The 27,822-nt window shown below is 41.0% G+C and overlaps 1 protein-coding gene across 3 annotated transcripts in view; it reads left to right on the forward strand.

Moving 5' to 3' along the window:
* The window catches only part of LOC137166958 (disks large homolog 2-like), a 623,160-nt gene that overhangs the window by 577,972 nt on the left and 17,366 nt on the right, over positions 1-27,822 (forward strand). For 2 of the 3 annotated variants that reach the window (XM_067568887.1, XM_067568895.1), the window contains one exon: positions 14,617-14,716. In XM_067568887.1, the coding sequence (XP_067424988.1) occupies positions 14,617-14,716 (100 nt within the window). Of the gene's footprint in view, positions 1-14,616; positions 14,717-15,720; positions 15,767-27,822 lie in introns of all 3 variants that reach the window. The other variant, XM_067568902.1, reaches the window with a different exon arrangement.

Consider the following 27,822-nt stretch of genomic DNA (forward strand, 5'->3'; position numbering starts at 1 on the left):
AAGTATATGTAAACTGTAGTGGTTTCTCCTTTAATGACATCACTGATGCTGTCTTTGGCAGAAACTCAGCAGAGTTTCTCCGTTTTCCTTTTATCCGCACTTGCATACTGTGGGTACCATGTGATAGATCCATTGACTGAAAATAATAACAATAAAAGTAAATTAACTAACCCAGGCTCTTCACAGAAATGAAAGCATCCAGGGAACCTCTCATTGATTGACCCTTCATAGGTCAATGTTTAAAAAGAAGCCATAAGGAGTTGATGGAGATTATAAGAAGCAAAGTGCAGAGCAGAGATCTTTGCTGCCCTAGGATTTCTGACTAATGTGTGTTATTGACCCAGGAGATTAGTATATGACAGTTCATCATCTAGAGCTCTTTACCAGAGATTTGAGGTAAACTCCCTGTCCCTGTCCCCGTCCCCCTGCACAGGGAGGTGTGAGTTGCCCATACCCTCCCTCCTTCAAGTTTCACCAGCAGCTCCCTGGGAGCCACACAGATGGAGGCTGCAGTGGTCATGGGTGGAATAAGCACATCTCAACACCACCCTGGCCATCACCTTGTCCCACAGTTCAGATTGTGCTGGCCACTGACGGAGGAGAAGTTGGGTCTTTGTTCCACTGCAACCCCTCTCCAGCAGGCTTTGCACCAACAGGGTTCTTGCTCTTTACTTTACGACAGCAGAAGCTGGTGTAAGCCAAGGCGAATTTGCCTCTTGGGCTATTGCTGTGTGTAACTCTAAGCTTTGTCCTGAGCCCATTCATTGCCTTTCACTCCCCCCACCCTGCTCTTTGGGCTAAACACGTTTCTCTCATTGCTTTGGCCAGGTATATTAGAGAGACTGCTGACATCAACACTCTAGCCTGTTCATTTGCTGAAGTAATCAAATGAAATGTGGATGATGGAACAGCATTCAGCCATAACAATTTCAGTGCATAGTCGCTTATCATGCCAGCATATCTCAAGGCACTTTATAAAATACAATAATAATACAATAATAATTTAATAATAGTCTGCTGTACCAAGCTCACAGCAGAAAGTAAAGGAAGACTTGAGTCTTCAGTTTCAATGTACACAACTGCAGCATCCCTGACATCTCTAGGGAGTTGGCATGACGAAAAGAGGCTCATGTGTTACTAATGAAATAGTTCTGAGAACCTTAAAGGGATCCTGTCAAGTCAAATTTGGGCCCAAATTTATGTTTTGAAAATACAGGCTCTTATTGAACCTAAGACAAAAAGAAATGTGTTCATGCATTTAAAAAAAGATTGGAAACTTTTTTATTATTGTTATTTGAAAGGAAAAATTCTCAGGGAGGGTTTTCAGTCCAGATAGGGCTCCATTGTATTAATGCATGGGAAATGGAAAGCATAAATGATAGGAAACAAAGTGCAACTTATGAGTATATTGGGGAAGATGAAAGAACTGCAAAAAAACCCAAACAAAAATAAAAAAACAGGATGGACTTGATCTACGTAGCCAAGAGCTATTCTGCATACAGGTAGATTGTAAGATTAAGAGACACAAGGTAGCACAATTACACAATCAAAGGACAACTTCAAGGTGGCACTGAAAACATTTTTGTACCCTGATATTTATGCATTCTTATGTATTCTGTATAGTTTCTTCAGCACTGTAATCACATGATGTTTAATTACAGGATGTCATACTATTGCTTAGATCATACACTATATTATCAAACTATTTTTTCTACAACATTAGATACAGATGTGAAGTATTTTGCAATATTGTTTACCACTGTCCATATCCCATAAAGAATCCATTGAAGTAATTTACATGAGGTATACAATATATCTTTAGAAGATATTAATTACAGCATACAGTACTATTGAAAATTAGCTAGCACATTTAGGACATCTAAGTTCACAGGTCAGTTATCTTCATAGTTAACTGTCTCTTCTCCTAAACTGCACCTAAGGGAGTTTGTGTAGAATTTAACTATACATGCATATTATTTTTATAGCTTGCTACCTCATGTCCTGAATTAAACCTAAGGAAGGCTGTGGTATGCACAGATAACTTAACTTAATAGATAATTGGCTCATCCTCTGAACTGTATCTAAGGAAATCTGCCATTGGTTGAAAAGAAAATGCCTGGTACATAGAGTAAGTATGTCAAAGTATTTAAAACAGAGAAAAGCCCTCTATTAGTTTGGTTTCAGTAGAAGTCCCTCCAGAGCAGTGGACTTCAGAATTACTACCTCATTGGGATGAATGGGGCAGTTCATACTTCTCAGAGCTTTTTTATCTGGCTGTCTGCAGACTCAGCCAGGTGTCTCTGCATCAGTTACTCTCGGGCCATGTTTGGAAACTTTTGGGGATATATCAGTTGCCACACTGGATCCAATCCAAGGTCCATCTAGTGCATTAGCCTGTCTCTGACAGTGGCCAGTACCAGATGCTTCAGAGGAAGGTGAAAGGAACCCCACACTAGGCAGAGGTGGGATAATTTGCCCTTCACATAGGTCTCATCCTGATCTCTAACAGTTAAAATTATCTTAAACCCTTAAGCCATTTCATCACAACCATGAAATCTAAAAATAGAAATATTTTAAATGAAAGCTGAGAGATGAGTCTGACCTGATTCCCTGACTCCAGGAGCCAGGCATTTGGCATGTGCCTACCATGCCTGTTAATCTAGCCCTGTGTGCATTAAAATTTAATTTCTTCCTAAACTGATTGCTTAATCATGCAACTTTAAATTTAGCTCCTACTTGAATGGAATTATATTCAAAGATCAAAGGTTGAGTTCATTGACAGTCTTTGAATGTGTAGTAAGGTATTCTTAACCTGGTGTTTATACTCCTAAACTCTCCCTTTACCTAGCACTCCAAAATGGCAGCATAATAAGGCTCCTTATGTAAATCATTGTGTATCACTTTGTGTAGTTGTTTACGTCTGTGTCAGCTGAGTGCCCAAGTGTAGTGGTAGTAAATGATTAACTCAATGTGCAAGGCGGGGGCGAAACAGGTTCTGCGTACAAGCACACATGACTAATAACATCCTGTCCAGAGGATCAGATTAACTGAAAACATTGAGTAATGGAAATCAATTCCACAAACTTCATTTGCAAGTCTAAGGAACAACCAATATTCAATTGCAAATCAAAGCTTTTATGATCGTCAGGAATTACGAAAAAGAGCTAGGAAAACATTTGAGCAAAACCAAACCAAATTTAAACTGAAAAGACGTTTTCTAATAGATACTGCAAGATATAGTAAGTGCCATGAACACACACAAGTGATCAGCATGGCAATGCTTTCTCATTATATGCACACAAATTTAACTGTTGGTGCTTCATGCCAAACCAGTCATTGTTCATAATTATGGAATTACAGGGAGGCATCTCCATGGTGCACCCTCACAAAGAATACCACTGAAAAGCCATCTACTTATTTCCCTTCAAATGAATTATCCAGTCTGCCTGGCACAATATCGCCAAAACAAAGATCTAATTTTTAATAATGCCAATTAAATTATGTAGCACTAGAAAGCACCGTAAAAGAGAGAATTACACAGGGACCATACTACTTAGTGCAGTGACTCAGATCGTCTTAATTCGGCACTTGAGCTGGAATAGAGCCCAATTTCATGGTGGGTGTGTGGAGAGTTAACTACAGAATCTTAGGGCTTTTTCTGCTCCAATTTCTAGTAGATCATCTAGTTCTTTCCTCTCCACCGCTCCCCTGCAAGTGCAGTGTTATTCCCCACAGTACTTATTATTAGTAGATTTATTTTAAATGTGCAAACTGATTCTAGATTTCTTCACTTCCCTTGAGGGAGACTATTCCACATTCTAATTGATTTCACTATCAAGAAACTTCCTTTGTTTCATCCCGTTACTCTTTGTTGCCGTTACCATACTGAATAAATCCTTTCCTTTCCTGTGTTGTTCATATCCTTCAGATATTTGTAAGATGATGTCCTACGTTGGTTGCCAGTCAGCCAACTTATGAATATGTAGGTCCTGGTGCTGCAAACACTTACACAGCAGAGTAACTTAATAGATGAGTAGTCCTATTGAAATTAATGGGATGCTCACCTATGTAAAATTAAGCGCTTGAGTATTTGCAGGATCAGGGAATTTAGATTTTAAATCTTCTCTCATAAATCAGCATCTCCATTCCCCCTAATAATTTTTGTTGTTTTTCACTTAATTGCCTGCAATTTCTCAATATCTTTTTAGTAATGTGGTGCCCAGACCAGTTGCCCAAGATCTGTTCAGATGGGGAATGTCACATCCATACCCGATGATGTGGGATTCCTTTGCGTATGTGATCCAAAATAGCACTGGTCCTGTTTTGCTATGTAGAACATCACAAACTCACATCTAATGTGCAGTTCAAGGTTTTTCTCTCTGCTTGTTTATTTCTGGTTTGGATGATTTCTCCCTAAATTTATGCATTTGCATTTTTCCAAGTCAAATCTCCCATTTTGTTATCTCCCAACCATACTGCTCACTATAATTCCTTTTGTCTTATTTCTCTGTCCATCCCATAACTTGTAACACCTCCCAAGTGAGTGGTATCTGCAAATTGAATCAGCCTGTTCCTTTATCATCATCAAACACACACAGTCTAGTGGGCACTGTTGCGCCAGCCGGAGTGACCACTGCTGTTAGCATCACACCAGGAATTGGAGAATGGAATTCCCAGATCTGGCTCAATTCCTTGAATCCAGAAATCTCTGGAGCAGCCCTGAAGGTGGTGCCATTTAGGATCAAGGCATGCACCTCTTTGCACATCAATCGAGAGTTCGAGAGCACAGTGTAGTGTGGTGCATTTGCCCATCCTGGCGACATGGCCGAAGAGCATGCAATGCTGTTTTTGAATTTAATGAGTGACTGGAGAAAGGCCAGACCTCTGTGACATTATGGCATTTCACACGTCAAACCATTTTAGGCTCAGGATTTGATTCTGAGAGTGGCTATAAAACAGCCTTCTGACATTCCCATCACAAAACTAGATGGTCCTTCCTACTTATCAACAGATCCATATTTTTAAATTCTGTCCTTTGGGTGTGTTTTTTTAATGGAAAACTTGGAAGTTTTCTTCATAACTCAAAAAAAAGTCCCTCTAGTTTTAAGTAATGTGTAAAGGGTCTTTTTCTATGTGCATTAAACTATAATTATACCAACATTCACCCCCCAGACTTGCATGCCTGTGTAAATCAGAACATAAGAATAACTGAGTGGGGGCTATCCAGTTTATTGCACAAAATGCAGCATGTATGGGCGGGTGGCATATGTGTGCATTCCGTGCAAGGAGCTCATGGCCCTCAGAGACCAAGTATGGGCTCTGGAAACCAGAGTGGCTGAACTGGAGGTGCTAAGGGAGACAGAGAGGTACATAGATGTGACTTTCTGGGACACAGTAGAGTTGCCCCACCTCCCAACTGACAGCCTTTGTTCTGTTGAGGAGGATGAAAGTCTCAGGAAGGAGAACATCAAAGTGGAGCGGAGGGAAATGATCCCATAGTTGGGATCCTCCCTTCAGATAATGTCACGATATCCTCTCACACTGAGGATACCTCTCCGGGGAAGGGAACCCCAGTCATTAGGAAGAGACAGGTAATGGTAATGGGGGATTCGATCATTAGAAATATAGGTAGCGGGTTTTGCGACCACCAGGAGAACCACAAAGTGAATTGCCTGACAGGTGCAAATTTGGCAGATCTCTGGAGACATCTAAGACAGGCTCATGTGCAGTGCTAGGGTGGTTGCAGTGGCATACTCTTGGTCTGTGGCACCTAGGGGCCAATGCTTGCATTTGTAACCCCCTCATCGGCGGCAGCAGCAGCAATGCCCCCTTAGAGGAGGGGTGTCTGCAGGCCTGTTTCCCGCTCTTCCCCACTTTCCCCCTGCTGTGGGTGCAGTGGGTGCAGCTGGGAGCAGGAGTGACAGGGGCAGATGCCTTAGGGCCACCTGACGAAAAGGGAGCAGGCATGACGGGTTCTTCCCTGGAGCCCTGCCTTGGTATGGCTGCCTGGTCCCCACAGCTCCCTGGCATCTCAACCTGCTGAGAGCTTGCCTTGCTTCCTCCCAACTGAGCCTGTTTGTCTCAAGATTGAAAAAGGGCTGCAGAAGCTCCCAGCCCTGCTATAGACTCTCCCACACCTCTGCGTTCCTGTTGGCTGAGCCAAGACAAGGCCAGTGGGGGGGGAAGAGGAGCAAGCAATGTAATTGCTTCCAGTCCTGGCTGGTGAAGGAAGCAGCGGGGCTCCCAGCGTAGCTCCCAGCTGTTGTTACGAAAATCAGGATGAGGCAAAAGCACCCCTGACCCTACCTAAATGGCGCACCGGTTGTTTTGCCCAGTACAGGGGGAGGGGAGGGCCGTGAGGATGTTTGCACTCCCTGCAGCGGGAGCCCTCAGCCACAAAGCCCAGTGGACATAGGACCTTGCAACAGCGGGGGAGAGGCTCTGAGGAGGAAGTCGCGGCCGGCGCCCCCCCGGCCATTGCCTGGGGGCAAGGCCCTCCCTTCCTCCCCCTCGATACACCCCTGGGTGGTTGTAGTACATGTAAGTACCAGTAGGAAAAGGTAGGAGAGGTCCTGGAGGCCAAATTTAGGCTGTTAGGTAAGAGATTGAAATCCAGGACCTCCATGGTAGCATTCTCTGAAATGCTTCCAGTTCCAAGCACAGGGCCAGTTAGACAGGCAGAACAGCAGCGTCTCAATGCATGGATGAGACAGTGGTGTAAGGAGGAAGGATTTAGATTTATTAGGAATTGGGGAACCTTTTGGGAAAGGAGGAGCATATATGGGAAGGATAGATTCCACCTAAACCAAAAGAGAACCAGACTGCTGGCAGGTAAAATTAAAAAGGTCATAGGGGAGTTTTTAAACTAAGGCCTGAGGGAAAGCCAATAAGTGCCAGGGAGCATACAGTTCAGACAGACATGTGCCGTAGGGGAGGCTCTATTAATGGGGACTCTCTATATCCTAGTCAGCTGGAGAGAATGGAAGATGATAAAGTACAGGTAGGATCTGATGAGAAACTCAAATGAAAAAGAGTCCCATTCAGTTACATCACATAATGGCAGACAGCTAAAAAGTGACAAATTTTATAAGTGCTTATATACAAATGCTAGAAGTCTAAGTACTAAGATGGGTGAATTTGAGTGCCTGGTATTAAATGAGGATATTGATATAATAGATACCACAGAAACTTACTGGAATGATGCTGATCAGTGGGACATGGTAATATCAGGGCACAAAATGTATAGGAATGACAGAATAGGTTGTGCTGGTGAGGAAGTGGCAATATATGTGAAAGAAAACAGAGTCAAATGTAGTAAAAATCTTAAATGAATCAAACAGTACCATAGAATCTCTATGGATGCTTGAATAATAAGAATATGGCTGTAAGGATGTACTACCAACCATCTGACCAGACAGTGATAGACCTGTGAAATGCTCAGGGAGATTAGAGAGGCTATAAAATAGAAAATTCAATAATAATGGGGGATTTCAACTATCCATGGGTACATGTCATCCCAGGACAGGATGCAGAAATAATGATTCTTGACACCATAAATGACTGCTTTTTGGAGAAGCTAGTCTTGGCACACTAAATCCTAAGTGGCGCACAGGATTTGGTCCAACAGGTGAATATAGCTGAACCACTTGGTCACAGTGACCATAATATAATGAAATTTAACATCCTTGGGAGAGGGGGACACCAAAGAATCCCATCACAGTAACATTTAACATCAGAAAGGAGAACTATACAAAAAGGAGGAAGCTAGTTAAACAGAAATGAAAAGGTACAGTCTCAAAAGTGAAATGCTTGCAAGCTGCATGGAAATTTTTTAAAAACACCATAAAAGAGGCTCAAATTAAATGTATACCCCAAATTTAAAAACATAGTAAGAGGACCAAAACACACCACCATTGTTAAACAACAAAGTAAGAGAAGTGGTTACAGGCAAAAAGGCATCCATTAAAAATTGGAAGTTAAATCCTACTGAGGAAAATAGAAAGGAGCATAAACTGGCAATTCAAGTGTAAAAGTATAATTAGGCAAGCCAAAAAAGAATTTGAAGAGCAACTAGCCAAAAACTCTAAAACTAACAGCAAAAAAAATTATTAAGTACATCAGAAGCAGGAAGACTGCTAAATAATTAGTGGGGCCAATGGATGATCAAGGTGCTAAAGGAGGACTCAGGGAAGATAAGGCCATTGCAAAGAAATTAAATGAATTCTTTGCATCGGTCTTCACTGCAGAAACTATGAGGGAGATTCCCACACATGAGCCATTCTTTTTAGGTGACAAATCTGAGGAACTGTCCCAGATTGAGATGTCATTAGAGGAGGTTTTGGAACAAATTGAACAGTAATAAGTCACCAGGACCAGATGGTATTCACCCAAGAGTTCTGAAGGAATTAAGATATGAAATTGCAGAACTACTAACTGTGATATGTAACCGATCATTTAAATCAGCTCTTGTACCAGATGACTGGAGGATAGCTAAAGTGACACACATTTTTAAAAAAGGCTCCAGAGGTGATCCCAGCAATTATAGGCCAGTAAACCTAACTTCAATACCAGGCAAATTGGTTGAAACTATTGTGAAGAATGGAATTATCAGACACATAGATGAACATGATTTGTTGTGGATGAGTCAACATGGCTTTTGTAAAGGCCATGCCTCAACAATTAGAATTCTTTGAGGGGGCTAACAAACATGTGGATAAAGCGGATCCACTGGTTATAGTGTACTTAGACTTTCAGAAAGCCTTTGACAAGGTCCCTCACCAAAAGCTTTTAAGCAAAGTAGGCAGTCATGGGATAAAATTGAAGGTCCTTTCATGTATCAGTAACTGGTTAAAAGATAGGAAACTTAGGGTAGGAATAAATAGTCAGTTTTCAGAATGGAGAGAGGTAAATAGTGGTGTCCCCCAGGGTCTGTACTGGGAGCAGTGCTGTTCAACATATTCATAAATGATCTAGAAAAAGGGGTAAACAGTGAGGTGGCAAAATTTGCAGGTGATACAAAACTATTCAAGAGAGTTAAGTCCAAAGCAGACTGCGAAGAGTTACAAAGGGATCTCACAAAACTGGGTGACTGGGCAACAAAATGGCAAATGAAATTCAATGTTGATAAATGCAAAGTAATATACATTGGAAAACATAATCCCAATTATCCATACAAAATGACGTGGTGTAAATTAGCTGTTACCACTCAAGAAAGGTATCTTGAAGTAATTGTGGATAATTCTCTGAAAACATCCACTCAATATGCAGCAGCAATCAAAAAAGCTAACTGAAAGCTAGGAACCATTAGGAAAGGGATAAATAATAAGACAGAAAATATCATAATGCCTGTGTATAAATCCATGATATGCCCACAACTTGAATACTGCATGATCACCTCATCTAAAAAATGATATATTAAAATTGGAAAAGGTACAGAGTAGGGCAACAAAAATTATTAGGGTTATGGAACAGCTTCCATATGAGGAGAGATTAAAAAGACTGGGACTCTTCAGCTTGGAAAAGAAATGACGAAGAGGAAATATAATAGAGGCCTACAAAATCTTGACTGGTGGGGAGAAAGTGAATAAGGAAATGTTATTTACTCCTTCACATGACACAAGAACTATGTGTCACCCAGTTAAAATAAGAGGCAGCAGATTTAAAACAAACAAAAGGAAGTACTTCTTCATACAATTCACAGTCAACCTGTGGAACTCATTGCCAGGGGATATTGAGAAGGCCAAAACACTAACAGGGTTCAAAAAAGAACTAGATACATTCATAGAGGACAGGTCCCTCAATTGCTATTATCCGGGATGGTCCAGGATGCAACAGTGTCCCTAGCCTCTGACTGCCAGAAGCCGGGAGTGGACAACAGGGGATGGATCACTTGGTGATTGCCTGTTTTGTTCATTCTTTCTGACGAACATGGCACTGGCCACTGTTGGAAGACCAGATACTGGGCTAGAGGGACCATTGGTCTGACCCCGTGTGGCCATTCTTAGTTTTTTTATGATGAGGTTCTGGAGAGATGGAAAGCACATAGTGAAAGCATGCTGAACCACAAACCTGCTGCTGACTGTCCAGAACTACGTGATCTGGCAAACGATAGACCTGTTGACACCGGAATGAACACTGATCCTCTGCCACTCAAGAGAGTATGAAAGGGCATTCAGAAGCTACAAAATGGACATGCTGCTGGACCAGATGGTATTCCACCTGAACTGCTCAAATGTGCCTTGGAACCAATGAGCACTAGCCTGCATCCACTGTTCGTAGGCATGTGGGCATCAGGCAGAATGGAAAGATATACAAGTGTAAAGGATCTCCCACTGAGTGTGGCAACTGCAAGCTGGTCTCATTGCAATCAGGCCCTAGAAAGTTCTTCATTCACATCCTGCTTGGTAGAATGCAGCCACTCATTAACAGACCAGGCACCCACAGCAATCAAGTTCACTGCTGGGTGGTCGACAATGGACTCTGTCCTAACCCTTTGGCCTCTGGCTGAGCTGTACTGAGAATTTAATTGTCCACTTCATATTTCAACATCAGGTATATTTCAACATCAAAGCAACTTTTGATTCATTTGACAGTCAGCACTTTGGCTTACCGGGAAAAGAGCTGCTGTTCCAGATGTTCTGCTAAATCTGATGTGTAATCTTCATGCCAGTCCCAGTGCGAGAATGCACATTGGTTAACAGCTTTCACACACAGCCTCAGGCATATTCCCACCCCTGCACTATTCTGTTAAGCCATTGACTGGATATTAGAACTTGCCATTCCACACATTGGAATCAAGGTTGATCAAGAAGTGTTCACTGACCAAGACTATGCCAATGATATTGCCTTGCTTGTAGAGAAGCCAGAGTATTTCGGCTCCATCCTTCAAGGTTTCCAAGACACTGCCTGCACAATAGGGTTGAATGTCTCATTCGATACGAATAGATCGGTCTGACGGAAGCAAATTTGCCGCCATAAGTGAAGACATACTTATAGAGAATGCACATAAGCATAAGAGTTGTCTAGGTTAGTGGTTAGAGCAAGAAATAGGTTTGTCAAGATGCCTAGTTCTGGGCTCAACTCTGGCATTTATTTGACTAAGAAAAGTCACATAGCACCAGATTTTTAAAAGTATTTAGTTACTGCTGCACTCAGCATTGCAACACCTAACTGATTTGGGAGCCTATGTCTTATTTTCAAAAGGAATGTGGCATTTAGGAGCCTAAAGTCCATTGACTACCAATGGGGGATTTAGGGGATTTAGGCTCCTAAGCACCTAAATCTCTTTTGAAAGTGAGACGTAAGGTCTTAAATCAGTTAGGCATTGCAACAAAGACTATCGCAATGCCTAAATACCTTTAAAAATCTATATGCAGTGTTGTAGCCATGTTGGTCCCAAGATGAGGAAGGTGAGGTAATATATTTTACGGGACAAACTTCTATTGGTGGAAGGGACAAGCTTTCAAGTTACACAGAGCTCTTCCCTAGGTCTGGGAAAGAAAGCAGAGCCATACCACGCTTCGTACCTATATGGACCCCTTCACCATGGTATCTAAGCACCTCAGAATCTTGACTGTATTTCTCCTGTGTGGTAGGGCGGTGCTATTATCCCCATTTTACAGATGGGGAACTGAGGCACAGAGTGGCTAAGTGGCTTGCACAGGCTCACACAGGATCACAGAGTCCGGACTACTGTTCTAGCCATAGGACCCTGTAAAATGAGTATAGTAATGCTCACCTCTCTCAGGGATTTTCTGAGACAATGTTTGCAAAGCAATTTGACTGTCAGGTGAAAGGCAAAGTGTTGTTATAATACGTAGGGAAAAGGTGATATTGAGTATGTGTTCCAGTTCTAAAAGCCACACCTGATACTAATATGAAGAAAGCATTTTGAATGTGCCTGGAAGCCACAATGGCGTTTCTTCAACATCTTTAAAAGAAAGCCTTTCCCATCTACTAAGCTAGCCTGGAAAAGATACAGAACACAGACTACATCAAGACTGTGTCTCTCATACCAGTACAGTATAGCTACATTACAGAGAATATGGACTCACACTTATTAGCAAAGAAACTTGAGTTCAAGAGTGATTCAGTTGCTTATTGGGAAGGATTTTTCTAAAACAGAATGACCTCTCTTGATACGTAGCTGTCAGAGTAATGTCAGGCTGGGTTTTGCAATGTTTATCACCATCTACTAAGTTAAAAATTAGTTGTTTTGTTTAGCTTTACATGAATGTATTAAGATAATTTGTAAATAATATATGCATTATTGCTCCTTATAGAGAAAAACACATTGATCATAGAAATGTTATTGACATGAAAAATCAGGGAAATTCTTTAAGGCCAAATAGCCTATAGTATTATCCTGGTACAGTTATTTGAACATCTGTCACAACATGGAAGCTATTAAATCCAAAATAGATACTAAGCAACTGAGCATATAATGGCTGTTTGGCTAAGCAAGAGTGGATAGCACATTTTTTATACTCATGTCTTTTCTTGAAGCCAGAAAGCAAGCTTTGTGCCTAATTAATATCATAGTGAACACCATACTTACTTTCTCTATGAGAAAGCAGTCTTTTCTAATCATCTAATATGCTACGAAGCATGAACTTCTAGCTTTCCTATGTTATATTGCATAAGAAGTAAAAATGACAACACTTTTCTGGTTGAAATGTACTTGTTGCAGTTTTTGCTTGGGGGGAATAATTTTCAAAAAGAGGTTATCATTTATAAATGTGAACTAGAATGGTGATTTGTCTTAATGTCTCTAAGAGCCACAGCATATTTATTTGCCAATTTGATAATCTTCTCTTTAATTCCAAACTGAAAAGGCATTTGAAAATGAAATGACTAATGTTAGACCACTTTGTTTATGAGGTATTATTGCGTAGATAATTTTTTTCCTTTAAAAGTGTGATGTTTATATATTATTATGTCAAACTCAGATTAATCATGACAAACAACATTTTCATAACCCAGGAAATGTTAACAAATTACATTCCTTGCTTTGGAAAGATAAAAGAAGTGATCACAGAAAACACATTTTAATTTCCATTCTACCCTGCAGGCCATTTAAGTGATGTAATTTGCATGTTGACCCTGTTTTCACCCACAAATTACTTTAATCCGTCATGTCCATATTTTTAGTCTCTGGCTTTGTTTCATGTTTGCATTGTTTTGAATTTGCATGCTGTCTGTATTACCTGTGCATGACATTCATATTAATTTCAAGTTGAATGTTTGCATACTCTGAAAGACATGCGTGGATCATTTATTCTACATGTGTATTTTTTTTTCTTTTGTTTTCAGTTACTAAAGTTTAAATATGCTTGAAATGTAAAAGTGGCATGAAACTTTTGTGACAAGTAAAATAACTATTTTCATAGGTTTTTTTAAGTAGTTAAAACTTTTGGCTTCAGATCTTTTAGAAATCATATTCTAAAACATCTTCCATGTTATTAACAAAACAAATTATATTATCAGCCCCTAAAGTTATTTAATTGTATATTTAGGAACAAATCCTTGTTCATCTATTCATGCAAACATCCCAAAGAAATTGGATTATTTGCTTAAATGAAATTAGAAGAAATTGGCTCTTAATGGCTATATCCTGCTACCATTTAACATAATGTAATGAACCCTTACAGCTGTCTATAAAAATAACACCTCTTTTCACACAAAATGCCATTCAGCTAAGTATTAAATCTTCATATGCAGAGTTATGGCACGATATGCATCTGAATTTGCTAAGAAATATTTTACAGCAGCAGAATTCAATTACTACATTATATAAAACGAAGCTATACACACCAAGATTAATGATTGAATATGGTGTACAAACTAAAATGAAAGTAATGTCCCATAGATTACTTGAACAAGTCTTTGAATTGTACCTCACAAATTTCAAAATTATGAGGGAAAGTAAAACTGTTATTATGGAATTTGAAACAGTTGCCAAAAATAAAGGTGTTTTTCATTGGCACATAGTTGAACTTGCATGTCTGCCGGAAGAGAAACTGTGGATCCCTTCAATTTCTCCTTTACAGCCTGTTCTTTTGTAGATGGTGAATTAATTCAGGGCAGAATTTACTATGATTAAAGACCAGTGGTCTGATCTTGAGATATACAGAGCCACTCACAACTCCCATTGACTTCAATTTGAGTGGCTGGTCCTCAACGCTTTTCAGATGACATGTGCTGGAGAGGGCTGAACCAAAAACCCAGATACAAACACCCATGAATTTTGGATGGGGGAGAGAGAAATCAGAATCCACGATCAGATTCGGATCCAAATGTTGTAAATGAATACTATTGTTGCAATGGGCTGAACCAGAACTATTTATTGGAACAACCCCAAGCTTTGGAGTTTCAAAATCTGGATCTGAAGTTTGTGGTTTGAGCCCATCTATAATAAAACTGATCAGTTTTCAAGAGACTATGTCCTTTAAACTGCAAACCCTTTTGATGAATTTGTGATTCTTTGCAATCACTTGGTTTTGACTGGTTTGAGTCACTACAGTTCTCTCCACTTTTACAAACTAGTTGTTTTGTCAGCATGAGTGTGACAACAATTAGACGTCCCTGTTTTTGCCCCATGCCTTTTCTCCTTCACAGTCATTCAATGACAAGCGTAAAAAGAACTTCATCTTTTCACGAAAGTTCCCATTCTACAAGAGCAAGGAGCTGAGTGAGCAGGAAACAAGTGATCCAGAACGTAAGTAATCTCTTGGAGATGATGTCACATGCAACACAAAAATGGGTAACACGCATGACACCGGTACCCCCACACATCTAGGCAAACCAACAGCAAAGGCAGGCAGGTGAGATATTACTACTGTGACCAATGTATGACTGCAGTCTGGATCCAGCTGGTGCTCCCTTCCCTTGAAACATCTTTTTCAGAGTAAGATAAAGCAGTGACCTTGGCTTCTGGCTGGAAGAGTTCAGTGTATAAATATCTTCCCTTTCACTTCAATTTTCCTGATTATTTTTGTTGTTTTAAATCCAATTCTTGCCTAGATTAAATATTCAAATCCAGAACTGGCCCAAACCGATGCAAAATCAATTTCTTTTAAATTATTACATTACTTTTATTTTTGGTTTTAAAAAACCCCCCAAAACATTCCAGTATCGTTTTTGTGTCTATTATTCTTTGGACTTAATCTGGATGGCTCTAATGTCCTTGTTGATTACCACTGATCACTCTGTTGAGTATGTTAATTCTGAACTAACAACCACACTCAGTGACTTTTTCTATTTCTCATCAGTGTGCTTCTAATTTTAAACAGTAAAGTTAAAGGAATTTATTAAATATAATGCTCTAGGTAGAATCTGGCCACTAACTGCATGCCTACCTTATATATTCTGAGTACCCAGCCTAATTTAACGTGTATGCTGGTGTTATACCAGAAGAATTTTAGCTTTTTTTCCCCTCCCTGAATATTCTTTCCCTGCAAATTGATCCGCTAAGGATTGTTTGATTTTGGTTTTCTTTAACTGTAGCAGCGGAGAGTACATAATGGTCACTGTCTTTTTCATTGGGAACGTTCCTGTGGAATATGGATTTAAAGTTGTTTCAAAAAGAGAAAGCAGGGATCCAGATTGCTCCATCAGCATGGTCAGTCATGGTAGTATCCATTTCAACTCCACTGACTTCTTCCTTCCTCTTCTGCGGCTGTTCTTCCTTTCTCATTGCTCTCTCTGGGGACTTCCGTGCAGGACATCCCCGGATTAGGTGACGACGGTTATGGAACAAAGACTCTGAGTAAGTTCCCAGGAATGGTCACTTCAACTTTTTTTTTTTTTTTTTGGTGTTCTGTTTTTGTTTTGCCTTTTGTTCCTTCTCTGAGGACCTTCCATTCCCAGCATGCACAAGATAGAGTTTTATTTGTTACCCAGCTGTGAATGCACCAAAAATGTTTCAATTGTTTTGTTCTGCATGACAATATTAAATAACATACAGTGTATCAAAGAGACACTTTTACTTCTGATGTAATAACACCTTTTGTTTCTGACAGTATGTTTTTGTTCCCATTATGGCAGCTCTGTAGACAGTAGCGTATCTAGAACGTGTACTGGCTGCCTAGAATGCGCCTTTGAGCAACAATCCATCTTGATATGAAGGGAAAGTTAAACATCTTGGAAAGAGCAATAGAAAATTATTTTATGCTACTGCTTCTGCATTTTCAGCTTTTTGCATGGGAGTGTTTGTTACTTTGCCAGATTGTAGATTAGTACCTTGATGTTAATGGAAGAAACCATTTGCATAACTTCTCCATAACTAATTTTAGATCCGTGTCACCATTAGTGACCAATCCTTTGTCACTACACTTGTTCAGTTTCTTTTTCTGGTATGCGGTGATCCTGCCTCAGGAGTCGGTATGAGTTGGTCATAGAGTATGCAGCACTTTGTCAGCTGATTCTTCAAAAATAATTTGTTTCCTATAGTTTATTTCCAGAGAAACTGTATAGAATGAAATAAATTATTTGCAACTAAACTCCATATACTTAGCTACATTAGTATGCTGTATCCAGCCCTGAATAAGTCCAGCGTAATAATATTACTTACATGCGTATTGGCTGTTTTCTTTCTTCAATGCTTATTCTTTTTCTTAAGGCACTGATTGATTGAGGCAAAATGTATGTGAATGTTGCCACTGCATCATCTACTGTTCTGTATGTGCTTGTGATTACAAAAATGCACATTCATGCACACATTTTAAGAGATTATCAAATGCCTGGATTTTTTTAATTGACATTTTAAGTCATATAATGGTTGACTTTCTCCTTTTAAAGGTGAAAACTTTATCTCTTGAAGAGCAGATATTGTGCAACATAGCTTAAGGAAAGCGTAATAGCAATGCATGTAGCTCCCCTCTGCACTGAATAAAATGAAGCAGAATCCATCTGATTCCTATTAAATACCTCTGCCCAAAAAAAGATAGGTCTCCCTAATATGCCATTTTATTGTGGTTGCAAACAATTTGCTAAGTTTCTCCATTGATAATACTGAAGATAGTTCTCACTATCATCACAATTCTAGATCCCTGCAACCCCAGCCCAACTTCATGTATATTAACCTAACACATCATTTGTAATGGTACACAGTCTTACTATGGATTATAGATTATTGGTTAATAGAAGCCTTGATAATTCCATATAAAATGTCAATTTGATACCTCTTGTTCTCTCTCTCTCTCTCTCTGGGGAGTATTAACATCTGTGAGTTGCCTCCCTTTAGTGCGAGGGTATGGGCCAGCTGCAAGTGGGCAGGCAGTGGCCGCATATGTTTAGATAGGAGATAGGGAGTATTGCGAAGGAATTAGGTCTTTCCATGCCTCGGCTGTCCATGGATGCCCCAATTTGTGGATTCCAGGACATTTGCCAGCTATGCTCCCTGCCCGGTGATTTTCAGTACCCCATCCCCACTCACACAGATGGAATAGGAGTTCAGGCTGCAAAGTCTTACTTTGGTCTCCTCATGGCTCTGTCCACAGCAGGGCATGATCTGTGCCTTAGTTTATGTTGTGGTGGATGCAGGCTACATACAGCACCTGCTTTTCGTTTGAAGAGCATATTGGCATAAGACATTGTGTTGATGAAGCACATTCTGTTTGTCCTGGAGCTAGATTTTTAAATCCAATCACATCTCATTATGAGACTATGATTGATCTGATATGCAGTTTGCTCAGTCAATAACCTTCCTGTTAAAGCCAACAGCTGCCCAGACTTGTCCATCAAAAATGAAAAATACAGAAATATTTGACAGTTCCTAATAGTCTTCCCCAGTAATTTGTTTGCGCTCTGGAGACTTTGCCAAGGAGATGTGCAGCTGACGATGCTTCTTGGAAAAAGTGGCCCAAGGCCACATGTTCATTAGCTTAACACTATAAACCCCAGTGGTGGAGCAGACCTGGTAGCTGTATAGGTAGCATGGCCCAAATGTTCAAAAGTGACCTCTTGTTTTGGGTGGCTCAGTTTTTTGGGCCCAGCTTTAGACCCACGTAGGACTTGATTTGCATCTAAAACACCAGTTGAATAAAGTCCACATCTCTAAAACTGGGCACCAAAAATGGAGCCACCCAAAATTAGTGACGACAGATCATGATGCCAATTGTACCATCTGCATCTGCTAGGAGCTGGCATCCTCTCGAAAGAGGACGCCACCCTTAATGGTGCTGTGTGACCTGAGGATGCAATTGAGCCCCCCATAGGGGTCTATATTAACTTTTTACCAATTTCAGGGGAATAGGGGGAATCATCTCTCTCTCTCCCATCCCTCCACCCAGGTAAATGAGCATTAGCAGACCAAAAAGCAACAGTTATCAGGACCTCTTAGATATCACTGGGAGGGCTATGGGGCAGCTGCAGGTAGGGAGGCAGTACCAGTTGGCTGCCATCCTCCATGTTCCGAGCAACAGATTTTCCCTGCCATGTTTGAATGTCTGAACTCATGATCAAAAGATTAACCCCATCTAAATGTAGGAGCCCTGGATGTCCACATGTACAACCCAAGCTCCAATATGGGATGAGTTTGTACAAAGTTCTTCATGCCTGTATTGAGTCCCAGGAACATCTGCCCACAGCTACCCGGTTGTTGGCCGTCCAAAGGGAAAGCCCTTGGTCCTACCAACTGCCTCTTCGTAAACCACCTCTCTTGGTCCCACTCCTAACTCTTCCAGACACAGCTTCCTTCCCCTTGGTCCAGGCAGGCAAGTTATTTCTGGAAGACAGTGTTGAGGTCTCCGGGGTGGGGGTGTTGTTATGGAGTTTCTCGCACTTTTCTCTGAAGGACCCAGTACTGGACGCAGGATACTGCACTATTTGGACCACAGGTCAGCACCCTGATGGTATCTCGTAAGTTCCTATGGCTACATCCATACTGGTCTGTCAGAGATCCTTCCTCTCCCCCCCCCTCAAAATCTGGAGGGCATGAATCTTGGTATCTGCCAGTACTGTCTGAAAAGGGTTCCAACAAGCCCTGTTTATTTTCGTAACTGATGTTATTGCTTTATAGAGAGCTCTAAATAAAAATAAAACAAATGGTGAAACACATTAATTGGCAAACCCTGACTAAGATACCTTGCACAATGACTAATGACCAGCACAAAGGGTGAAAGAAGAGCTCTAGCTGTAATGAGGACAGCTCCTGTGCATTAATTATACACATTATTCATAATTAAGAATAATCTGTCTAAACACCCAGGTCTTTGCATAATTAGCCTATCTAGGGAAGTGTGAATGGATTGCAGTGTATTTTGGAATGCAGATGTTTAGGATGACACTGTGCCTTTATACACTTCATCAAGGGGGAGAATTACTTCTGCCAGAGACATTACTAGCCACAGATGTGTCGCCCCTTTCTTAATATACCAAGAGATAAAGCTTTCGTCTTAACGGTATGAGTTATCTGAGATTTTCAGATGGAGCTGCTGCACTGATCTAACTTCCACTCTGAACACTCTCCTTTGCATGAATGTGGCAAATCTTTTACGTTCCAGCTGCTTTGTGGTGCTTGGTGATGTTCTTTAATTTGCTGTACTGTTCTTGCAGAACATGTTTCCTCTAATGCCAGCGATAGCGAAAGTAGCTACAGTAAGTTATTGCTTTCATTTGGGGCTCTTTACGTTGCATTGCTTGCTTTGTTTTGTTTTTCTCTCCTTGCTGCTCTTTTTTAACTTTAAAAAAGAAGATTATTATTGAGAAAATGGCTTGAAATGCAAATTTCTAACCATATTTCGGGAACGAAATTGTAAAAGAAAAATGGCATCATTTATGCAGCTAATGAATATGAGTTTTGTTAATTTGAATGCTTTCTGGGAAATGAAACCAAACCTGACTTTGCGAAGGTTTACGAAAATCTAGATTGCTTGGGGGTAGTACTGGGTCATTTAATCTCAGCAGGGATGGCTCAGAATTATCACGGCATTTCTTGATGACTCTTTTAAAAGGAAAACTACTCCACAAGAGCCCAGTTCTCAAAAGGGCAGCCTCGCTTATGCAGTTGCAATTTCACTAGCACTTCTGCACCTGCACCTGAGTTGCAAATAAAGAAATCAAGAGGCAAGTTCTCTGATTTGAAGATGCAGTTCATTTTGTGGGTGTCAGTTTTGTAAGTGCAGATTGCATCTTCAGAAAGGCAGGATGGGCCTTAGGCATTTGGAAACTTCACCATGAATCTCAAAGATTCTTTACAAATTGAAGCCATGATCCCACATTTTGAGCCCTGGAGAGGAACCGCTATATTGTGCCAGAGTCCCCTTGAAGTCATGGACACAGAGTCCATTTGCGTAAATCAGGTTGCAGGATCAAGATCATGATGGGGATCATTTGCATCACTTCACTCCCCCTGTATGTATTAATGATACTGAAATATTGAGACAACAAAAACATTTTTCAGAAGGTGGTGAAAAAAGCTCTAACTGAGTAATTAAAACGTGACACAATTGTCCGTATGAGAAAAGGTTACCAAGAAGCTAAATCACTTTCCAGATCTCTGTTTGATTGCATCAAGCCATTTGCTTAGCATTTGTAGTTGTTCACCAATCACAGAGCACTTGTCTTGGGTTAAGTACCTGTATACTTTAAGGTAACTGCTGGTTTCCTACCACATAGTTACGGGTTGATATAGTGTGTAACAGTCAATTACTGTCAATAAACACTGCTTTGTTTCAGCAAAATAGATTTTTTCATGCCATTCAGAAATGGAAGGCTAGTTTTTATTCTCCTGTTGTGAAAATGATTCCCTGGAAAGCAATTGCCAGAGCCACAAGAAAATTGTAGGCACATTAAGACTGTAGAAGATCCCCTTGAAATCCAGTTTAATATTTGCTGTGACCTCCATTGGGGAAGGATTGATGGTCTTGTGCTCAAGACACAAGACTGGGAGTCAAGATGCCCAGATTCTTTTCCTGCTTCTGTCCCAGACTTTCCATGTGACCTTTGGCAAGTGCGTTAGGGCTGAATTTTCAAATTCCCATGCATGTGCTTATTCCAGGGTGCAAGTGAGAGCACGTATAGGGCTTCCAGATGGATGGTTGAAGAGGCTTAGTGTGCGTGCACAGAAGGCAGAGGTGTGGACATGGACTGGGTTGTAGCTGTGGCTTTGGGGCAGGTGCACATCATCTATTTTCAAAATTGCCTCATGGGCCAGAGTAGCTAGCTCGTGGTGGGGGATGTAGATGTTTGTCATGAGTGCAGGTTTAGGGGTGAAAGAGAGGGGCAGGCAGGGTGTGAGACATTAATGGGGAGAAGGAGGCAGAAGCAGCAACAGACCCTGCAGCTGTTCTCTGCAAAATTACAGTTCCCCTCTGTCCTGGGTGAAGAGGGTAGGACTCATCTTGCCCTGAGGGCATCCCAACTGCATAAAGTTGGCTGGGGCCACCCCAGACGACATGGGGGTTGGGGCCGGGTCTTTCCCACAACTGATAATGGGTGATGGTGGTGATGAGGGGAGGGTTCTCACCCCACTGTGGGGAAGTCTTGGCTATCTAGCAGCAGACAAAGCGATCCTGATAGGCTGCTCAGAGCAATTGGCCTTGTAAAATCGAGGGTTTTGTGCCCAGAGGGATAATTTGCATATGCTAATGATTCATCAGCCCATGCTTACATGAAAGTTGAGGACAGGACCACGCAGCCCTGGGTAGCCAGCAACTTTGATACCCGAGCTTTGGAAATGACCCTCACAGATGGTCACACTGATGTGTCGGCTGCAGCCTGGCTGGCATACAAATGCTAAATGGCCCTGCCAAACCAGCATAGCACACTTCCATGCAAATTTACTTCCCTGTCTAGTTCAGTCCATCCCTAGCTGGCTCTCAAATCCCTTCACTAACACCAAAAAGTTTTTCCTTCCCTGCTCCTGAGACAGCGACTAACCACAAGCAGGCACGGGGAGAGGCGCATACAGGACACAGTATCAATGGCTCGCTACCCACATCATCAAGGCAGGGTGACCAGAGACAAAGCCAGCCTTTCATGGGAACTTCAGTGGTGTTATTTCACTCTTTGCTTCTGACCTAGTGCGCTGGTTCAGGGAGGACTCTGTCAGGGCACAGATGCCTGCCCCAAGTGTCTTTTGTTGTGTAATGGGAAATAGTCATCAGATTCGCGTGGAAAGAGCCCTAACTTCCCACAGTGCCACAGCCAAATGAGACTAATCCCCAAAATGGCAGAGGTGCAGAACACCATTAGGAAACGTTTAAAGTAGAGATAAATGGGGTTTTTTAGGCCAGTGCAAAAAGCCAGATCTACTTGTTGCTAAATACCAACTATGCTTAAGGTAGCAGTGACCTTTGTGTCTACATGCTTCTTAGAGGGACTGTGTGGTTGCCCAGGGTCACGGCTTTCTAGTGCATCCAAATGTTCATCTTCCTCTGATTGGAAATGCTGACAGCTGAGTCCTGTAGTTTAGCCATGAGATTCCTATGCAGCCCAGGCGTGCCGTGGCCTCAGGGGTAGTTGACACAGCCTCTCGAGAGCTCCAAGGCTTCCAGAGCAACTATCAGTCTGAAGAAGTCCAGTTCAAATGTATCTGGACATCCCCAGGACACAATGTAGAGCAGCTCGTTTTCACTGGTAGGAGGCAGAGGACCATCACTTCTGGCACACATTACCTGGAATGCAGGTAATTTGTATCAGGCCATGGCCACTCTTGATCTTCAGCAGCGGTCCCTCCCCTTCTTCAACACCAAATCCCATTACCTTAAATGGCAGACTTTGTGGCCAAGTCAAGATGCCCTCTAGTCAAGGGCCTAATCCATAGAAAAGCATAAGAAGGCAGGGAAAATATCCATTTTGGGTGCCCAATTTACAATACCTTAAAGGGCCCTGATTTTCATGGACTCATGAGGAGAAATAAAGGGAGGGTAAAGAGCAGATTTGGTGGGAAGAAAGAAGAAATCTAGGTGCCATTTGAGAGCAAAATGACATAGGGTAACATTTTTAAAAGCATCTCAGTGATTAGAACAGCCAAGTCTCATAGAAGATCAATGGGTCAGCGCCTCATTCACACAGACACTTCTGAAAATTGTACCCATTGTCTAAACGATACAATTTTTTATCTTATGGGCACACTCCTCCCTGCCTACCGACAGTTTTTTAAATAAAAGGAAAAAACTAGAAGCTGGCTGAGGAGGAAAAGCAAATTCCCAGTGGAAACAAGGTCTCACACAGCAAATAATTCTGTGCTTCCCACCAGAGTCTGGGTAGTTGGGGCTACAGCCTCATCAACAGAACTTTGCTTTAACTGCATTTGGAGCCAACTGTGTTGTAAACAGGCTCCTCAACAGGCCTGCCATTATGATTTAGATGAGGACTCTGAGAAGGCAAATGTGTGTGTGAGATCAGACAGAATATGCAAGTTACTTTACTAGTGTGCAGTAAAATAGGTCGCTGACTTGCCAGCTCATCTGGCTCTAAACTGCTAGCTGGTAAAATGAAGCTGCTAAGAGGAAAAAAAGAAAGCTCTGAGCTGAAATTTGTAAAGATTAGAGGAGCAAATAGAAAATTTCTGGAGAACCCAGTGGCTCTGCATTGCTGTTTGTGTCTCATTTGTTGTAGCATGCCCGTTCCGTACTGGTTCCCAATCAAATGAAACAGAAAGGTGATTTCTGCCCCACCACATTCTATCTCCCCAACACAATCAGCACATCACACGCTGTATAGTGTATAGAAAACTGAGAGATTAAGAAAACAGAGCTATTTACAAGAGGGTGGCAAATGCACTGCAGGAAATGGGGGGGGGAGCACCTGCAAGATTGTCACATTTTTCCCTATGAAGCAGGACAGAACAATCTGAGTCAAGATGGTCTATATTTTTCTAGTACAATTCTGGCTATGGCTTTATGTTTTTCGTACTTTTGCTTCTCATGATGGGTAATCAGTGAAAAGACGCTATTCATTGCTAGTGTTCACATTTTTTTATGTCTTGGTCGCTCTTAGAATCAATCCAAACCATCGGTATGGTTGTGAAAGTTTGGCAATGAAGTCGTCTTAATGTTGTCCAGGTGGTACCCTTAAAAGTGATTAATAGAAGTGGTCAAAATGATATTTGTTTCTGTGGAAAATTGGAATATCAACATATTTTAGTGTTCAGCAAAGTATTTCAGTTGTCAGTGTTTGCTTTTTCTGACAACAAAATTGAAATTTTCACTGGAAAGCAGATGCATGTCACAAAAAAATTCAAAAGCAAAAACCCAGTTTTCTGCCAAAACACCCCCCCCCCCCCCCATGAAACAGAAAGTTTTTGACCAACCTTGCAATTAACTTGTTCCACAGAGAGAACGTTAACTCTTTTGCAAAAGCTTACATAGCATAACTGGGAACTCTAATAAAAAGGTGTGAGGACTAGCTACCGTCAGTTACTTACGCTTCCCATTAAATTAACATTTGAGAGCAGAATTGGCTCCACTTTACAAAATAAAAGTCAACCTCTAAGCAGTAATATGGCATATAAATCTCAGTATAGAAGCAAGTTATTCTTGTAATTAGTTTCCATCCAGCTATTTCTGCGTTATCTAATCAAACATCATTTCAAAGGTTCAGGTGTTTCTTAGGAGCCCTATGACTCATACAGAATATTAGAGTTGGAAGGGACCTCAGGAGGTCATCTAGTCCAACCCCCTGCTCAAAGCAGGACTAACCTCAGCTATATCATCCCAGCCAGGGCTTTGTCAAGCCTCAGCTTAAAAACCTCTAAAGATGGAGATTCCACCACCTCCCTAGGTAACCCATTCCAGTGCTTCACCACCCTCCTAGTGAAAAACTTTTTCCTAATGTCCAACCTAGATCTCCCCCCTGCAACTTGAGACCGTTGCTCCTTGTTCTGTCATCTGCCACCACCGAGAACAGCCTAGCCCCATCCTCCCTGGAACCCCCTTTCAGGTAGTTAAAGACTGCTATCAAATCCCCCTCATTCTTCTCTTTTGCAGACTAAACAAGCCCAGTTCCCTTAGCCTCTCCTCATAAGTCCTGTGCTCCAGCCCCCTAATCATTTTTGTTGCCCTCCGCTGTACTCTCTCCAACTTGTCCACCATTTTGATTTTTTTCAAACCAAGTTTAGAGGAGCTCATTCCTGATGTGGCCTAATCGCTTTTGATTTTCCAAAAGGTGGTTTTGTAATGGCTGTAATTTTAAACCTCTCTCTTGCACCTGTGCAATACCTGATTTACATACAATTCAATAAGGGTTTTTCCAACAGCCACCAGAAATTGCACATGCTTTACTAAATTATTTAGCCTAATTGCATAATTGGTCATAAATGCACTAATTAACTAAAGAGGCAATATTTGGTTAAAACTGGGAGGGAGGGAGAAAAGGAAAAATTCATGCACCTGAGGAAGAGCACTAAGGACCATAGTTTACCCTCTGTACGTGACCACATCTGTAATTAACATTATGAGACTTCTATAGTTAGAAAAAAGTTAAAACATTCTTGTGCTGTTTGGCTATGAAGTGGAGTATGTCATTTAGACCAGTTCTGACTCACACAGAGAGCCACTATAATGTTATCCCCAGCTTTGTCCTGCTCTTGAAGTCTGTTTATAAACCTCATCATGAACTGCATAGAGTTTACACATGTGTAATAGTCACAGATGACTTGTAAATCCTACATTAATTCTCAAATCGCTGTGACTATCTGTCTAGGATCCTGCTTAATCCCTAATCCCAATTTTTTGTAACTGCCACAATAGAAAAATGTCATAATCTGAGTACAAACATTGTATTGTTATGTAAATTGAGACACCAAGGAAGGGATTTTTTTGTCAGAGCGGGTAGTGCCTACCTGAAGCAGACTGTATAAATAAAACAAGACTATGAATTAAGAGGCTAGAGTGGGTTTCTGGAGATATCATAAACCATGTGAGTATAACTCAAGTGTTCTGTATAGTTACTAAAATGGATCGGGACAGGATAATTGGCCCTCTCTGGTTTTGGATCTAGTTTGGAATCAAAACTCCAGGGGCAGGTTCAAAAATTAGAAAGAGTGCAAATGATAGGTTCCAGTTTTGGCCCATCTCTGTGTATTTTACAGGTGTAGTAATAAAAGATTAAATAAAGGGACCCCACTACTGTCAATCCGGTATTTTTCATGAATATTAAAATCACTATGAATTTTAAGCTAAATTATATTTTTTAAATTGTCTGCTTAATACTACTTATTTAATGAACACAATCTGCCTTCTTCCTATTGGATTCCCTTTATAGCTCTATCATGCAAGTCCATTAAAACAGTGATTGTAGTTCTCAACCTTTTCCATACTGTGACCCCCACTTTACAACAGAAAAATGTTTTGGTGACCCTCCTCCCCTTCATCTACCCATAAAGAAAGGGAGAGTAGTGACAACTCCCTGAAATCCATTTGTGACCTCCTTTGGGGTTGCAACATCCAGGTCTAGAACCTATGAGTTATAACAACCTCTGAATTATTCTTCACTTATCTTTTTATTCTTAATTGATTAAATTCACTCCATGCACACACCTAAGTAGAAAATCCTATAGAATTTAGGTGATTGAGTCAATAGGGTTCTTGATAAATTGAATAGGATTCTATGACAATTAGTTTAATAGTGAATGAGATCCTTTTGATTGTTTGTTTGTTTCTTTTTTTTAACCATCCTATAAAATTCTGTAGCAGGGATATAATTCTGGCTTAATGTATAAAGGATGGTTCTAAAAACCTACAAAAAGGTTGTCATTTTCCATTAAATTATGTAAGACACTTCCATAAGAAAAGGGCCAGCAAAAGATGCCATGCGTTTAATGTGGGTGTTGAGGCTTAGTTAAATGGTAAATAAAGCCCTCTGCCCTACTGAATTTTACTCAACGTATCACATCTCAAAGCCATTGCAAGGTTATAGTGTTTCCATTATTGATTAATTCCATAGCTCTTTGTTATGCTAAATACTTTAAAGACTGCTTCAGAGTCCCTTAGTACTGACTGAGTAGGCATTATTACTAGCTGCCATCTGGTTACAATTGATGTCCACATCAGCCTTTGAAGACCTCCAAGATTTATGTGATATTCTGGCCCCGCCCAGCTTTGAAGGAATTTAGTTCTCAGGTAAGATGCCTGCTGACTGAAGCCCACTATCCACACAACAACTATACTAAGAAATGTGGTGTGAGCTTCCCAATCGACATGCCCAGTGGCCTTCAACTCTGGTCTTGGGGAACCTACCTCTGGGCCCAATTCAGGAAGGTGCCAAACTGGAGACACCTGGGTAGTCCCATTGACTTCCAATGAACTGTTCACATGCCCAAGTAACTTCCTCAGTCATTGGATGAAATCCTGGCTCCACTGAATTCAACAGGAGCTTTGCCGTTAACTTCAGTTTGGCAAGAATGTCACATAAGGGGCCACTATGAGATGAGAGGATTGTTTGTCTCCAGAGCCGGCTTCATTCTCTGCTGTTACCACCACCAAGGCTGACAGTGGCAGTTTTATGCTGTGGACACATGTCTACTAGGCCCTGGGTGAAATGGACAGCAAAACCTACATCTGCTTATTTTCATTGGTTATAATTCTATCCCTAAAATATGCCTTAGGCTGTAGAGAAGAGAGAGAATTAGACTGCACATACATTTTTTATGGTCTAAAGACACATCAGAGACTTTAAAATAACCGAGTGTCAAAAAGTTGTTTTTCCAAAAGTTCTCCTTGTCACAGGCACAAGCTTTCTTGTATTTGTGATGATGCAACATACCTCAAGGGGATGCAGGCCCACTTGAGTGCAGCAGGTGAAATGATGGCATGCCTGTTCGGTGAAACCAATAGTTCTTTTCAAAATCCACTGTTATCCCATTTCTAAATTGGTCTT

Source organism: Emydura macquarii, unplaced genomic scaffold (genome assembly GCF_026122565.2).
Source record: "Emydura macquarii macquarii isolate MOO-44397 ecotype Brisbane River unplaced genomic scaffold, CSIRO-AGI_Emac_v2 contig_318, whole genome shotgun sequence".
Lineage (NCBI taxonomy): Eukaryota > Metazoa > Chordata > Testudines > Chelidae > Emydura > Emydura macquarii.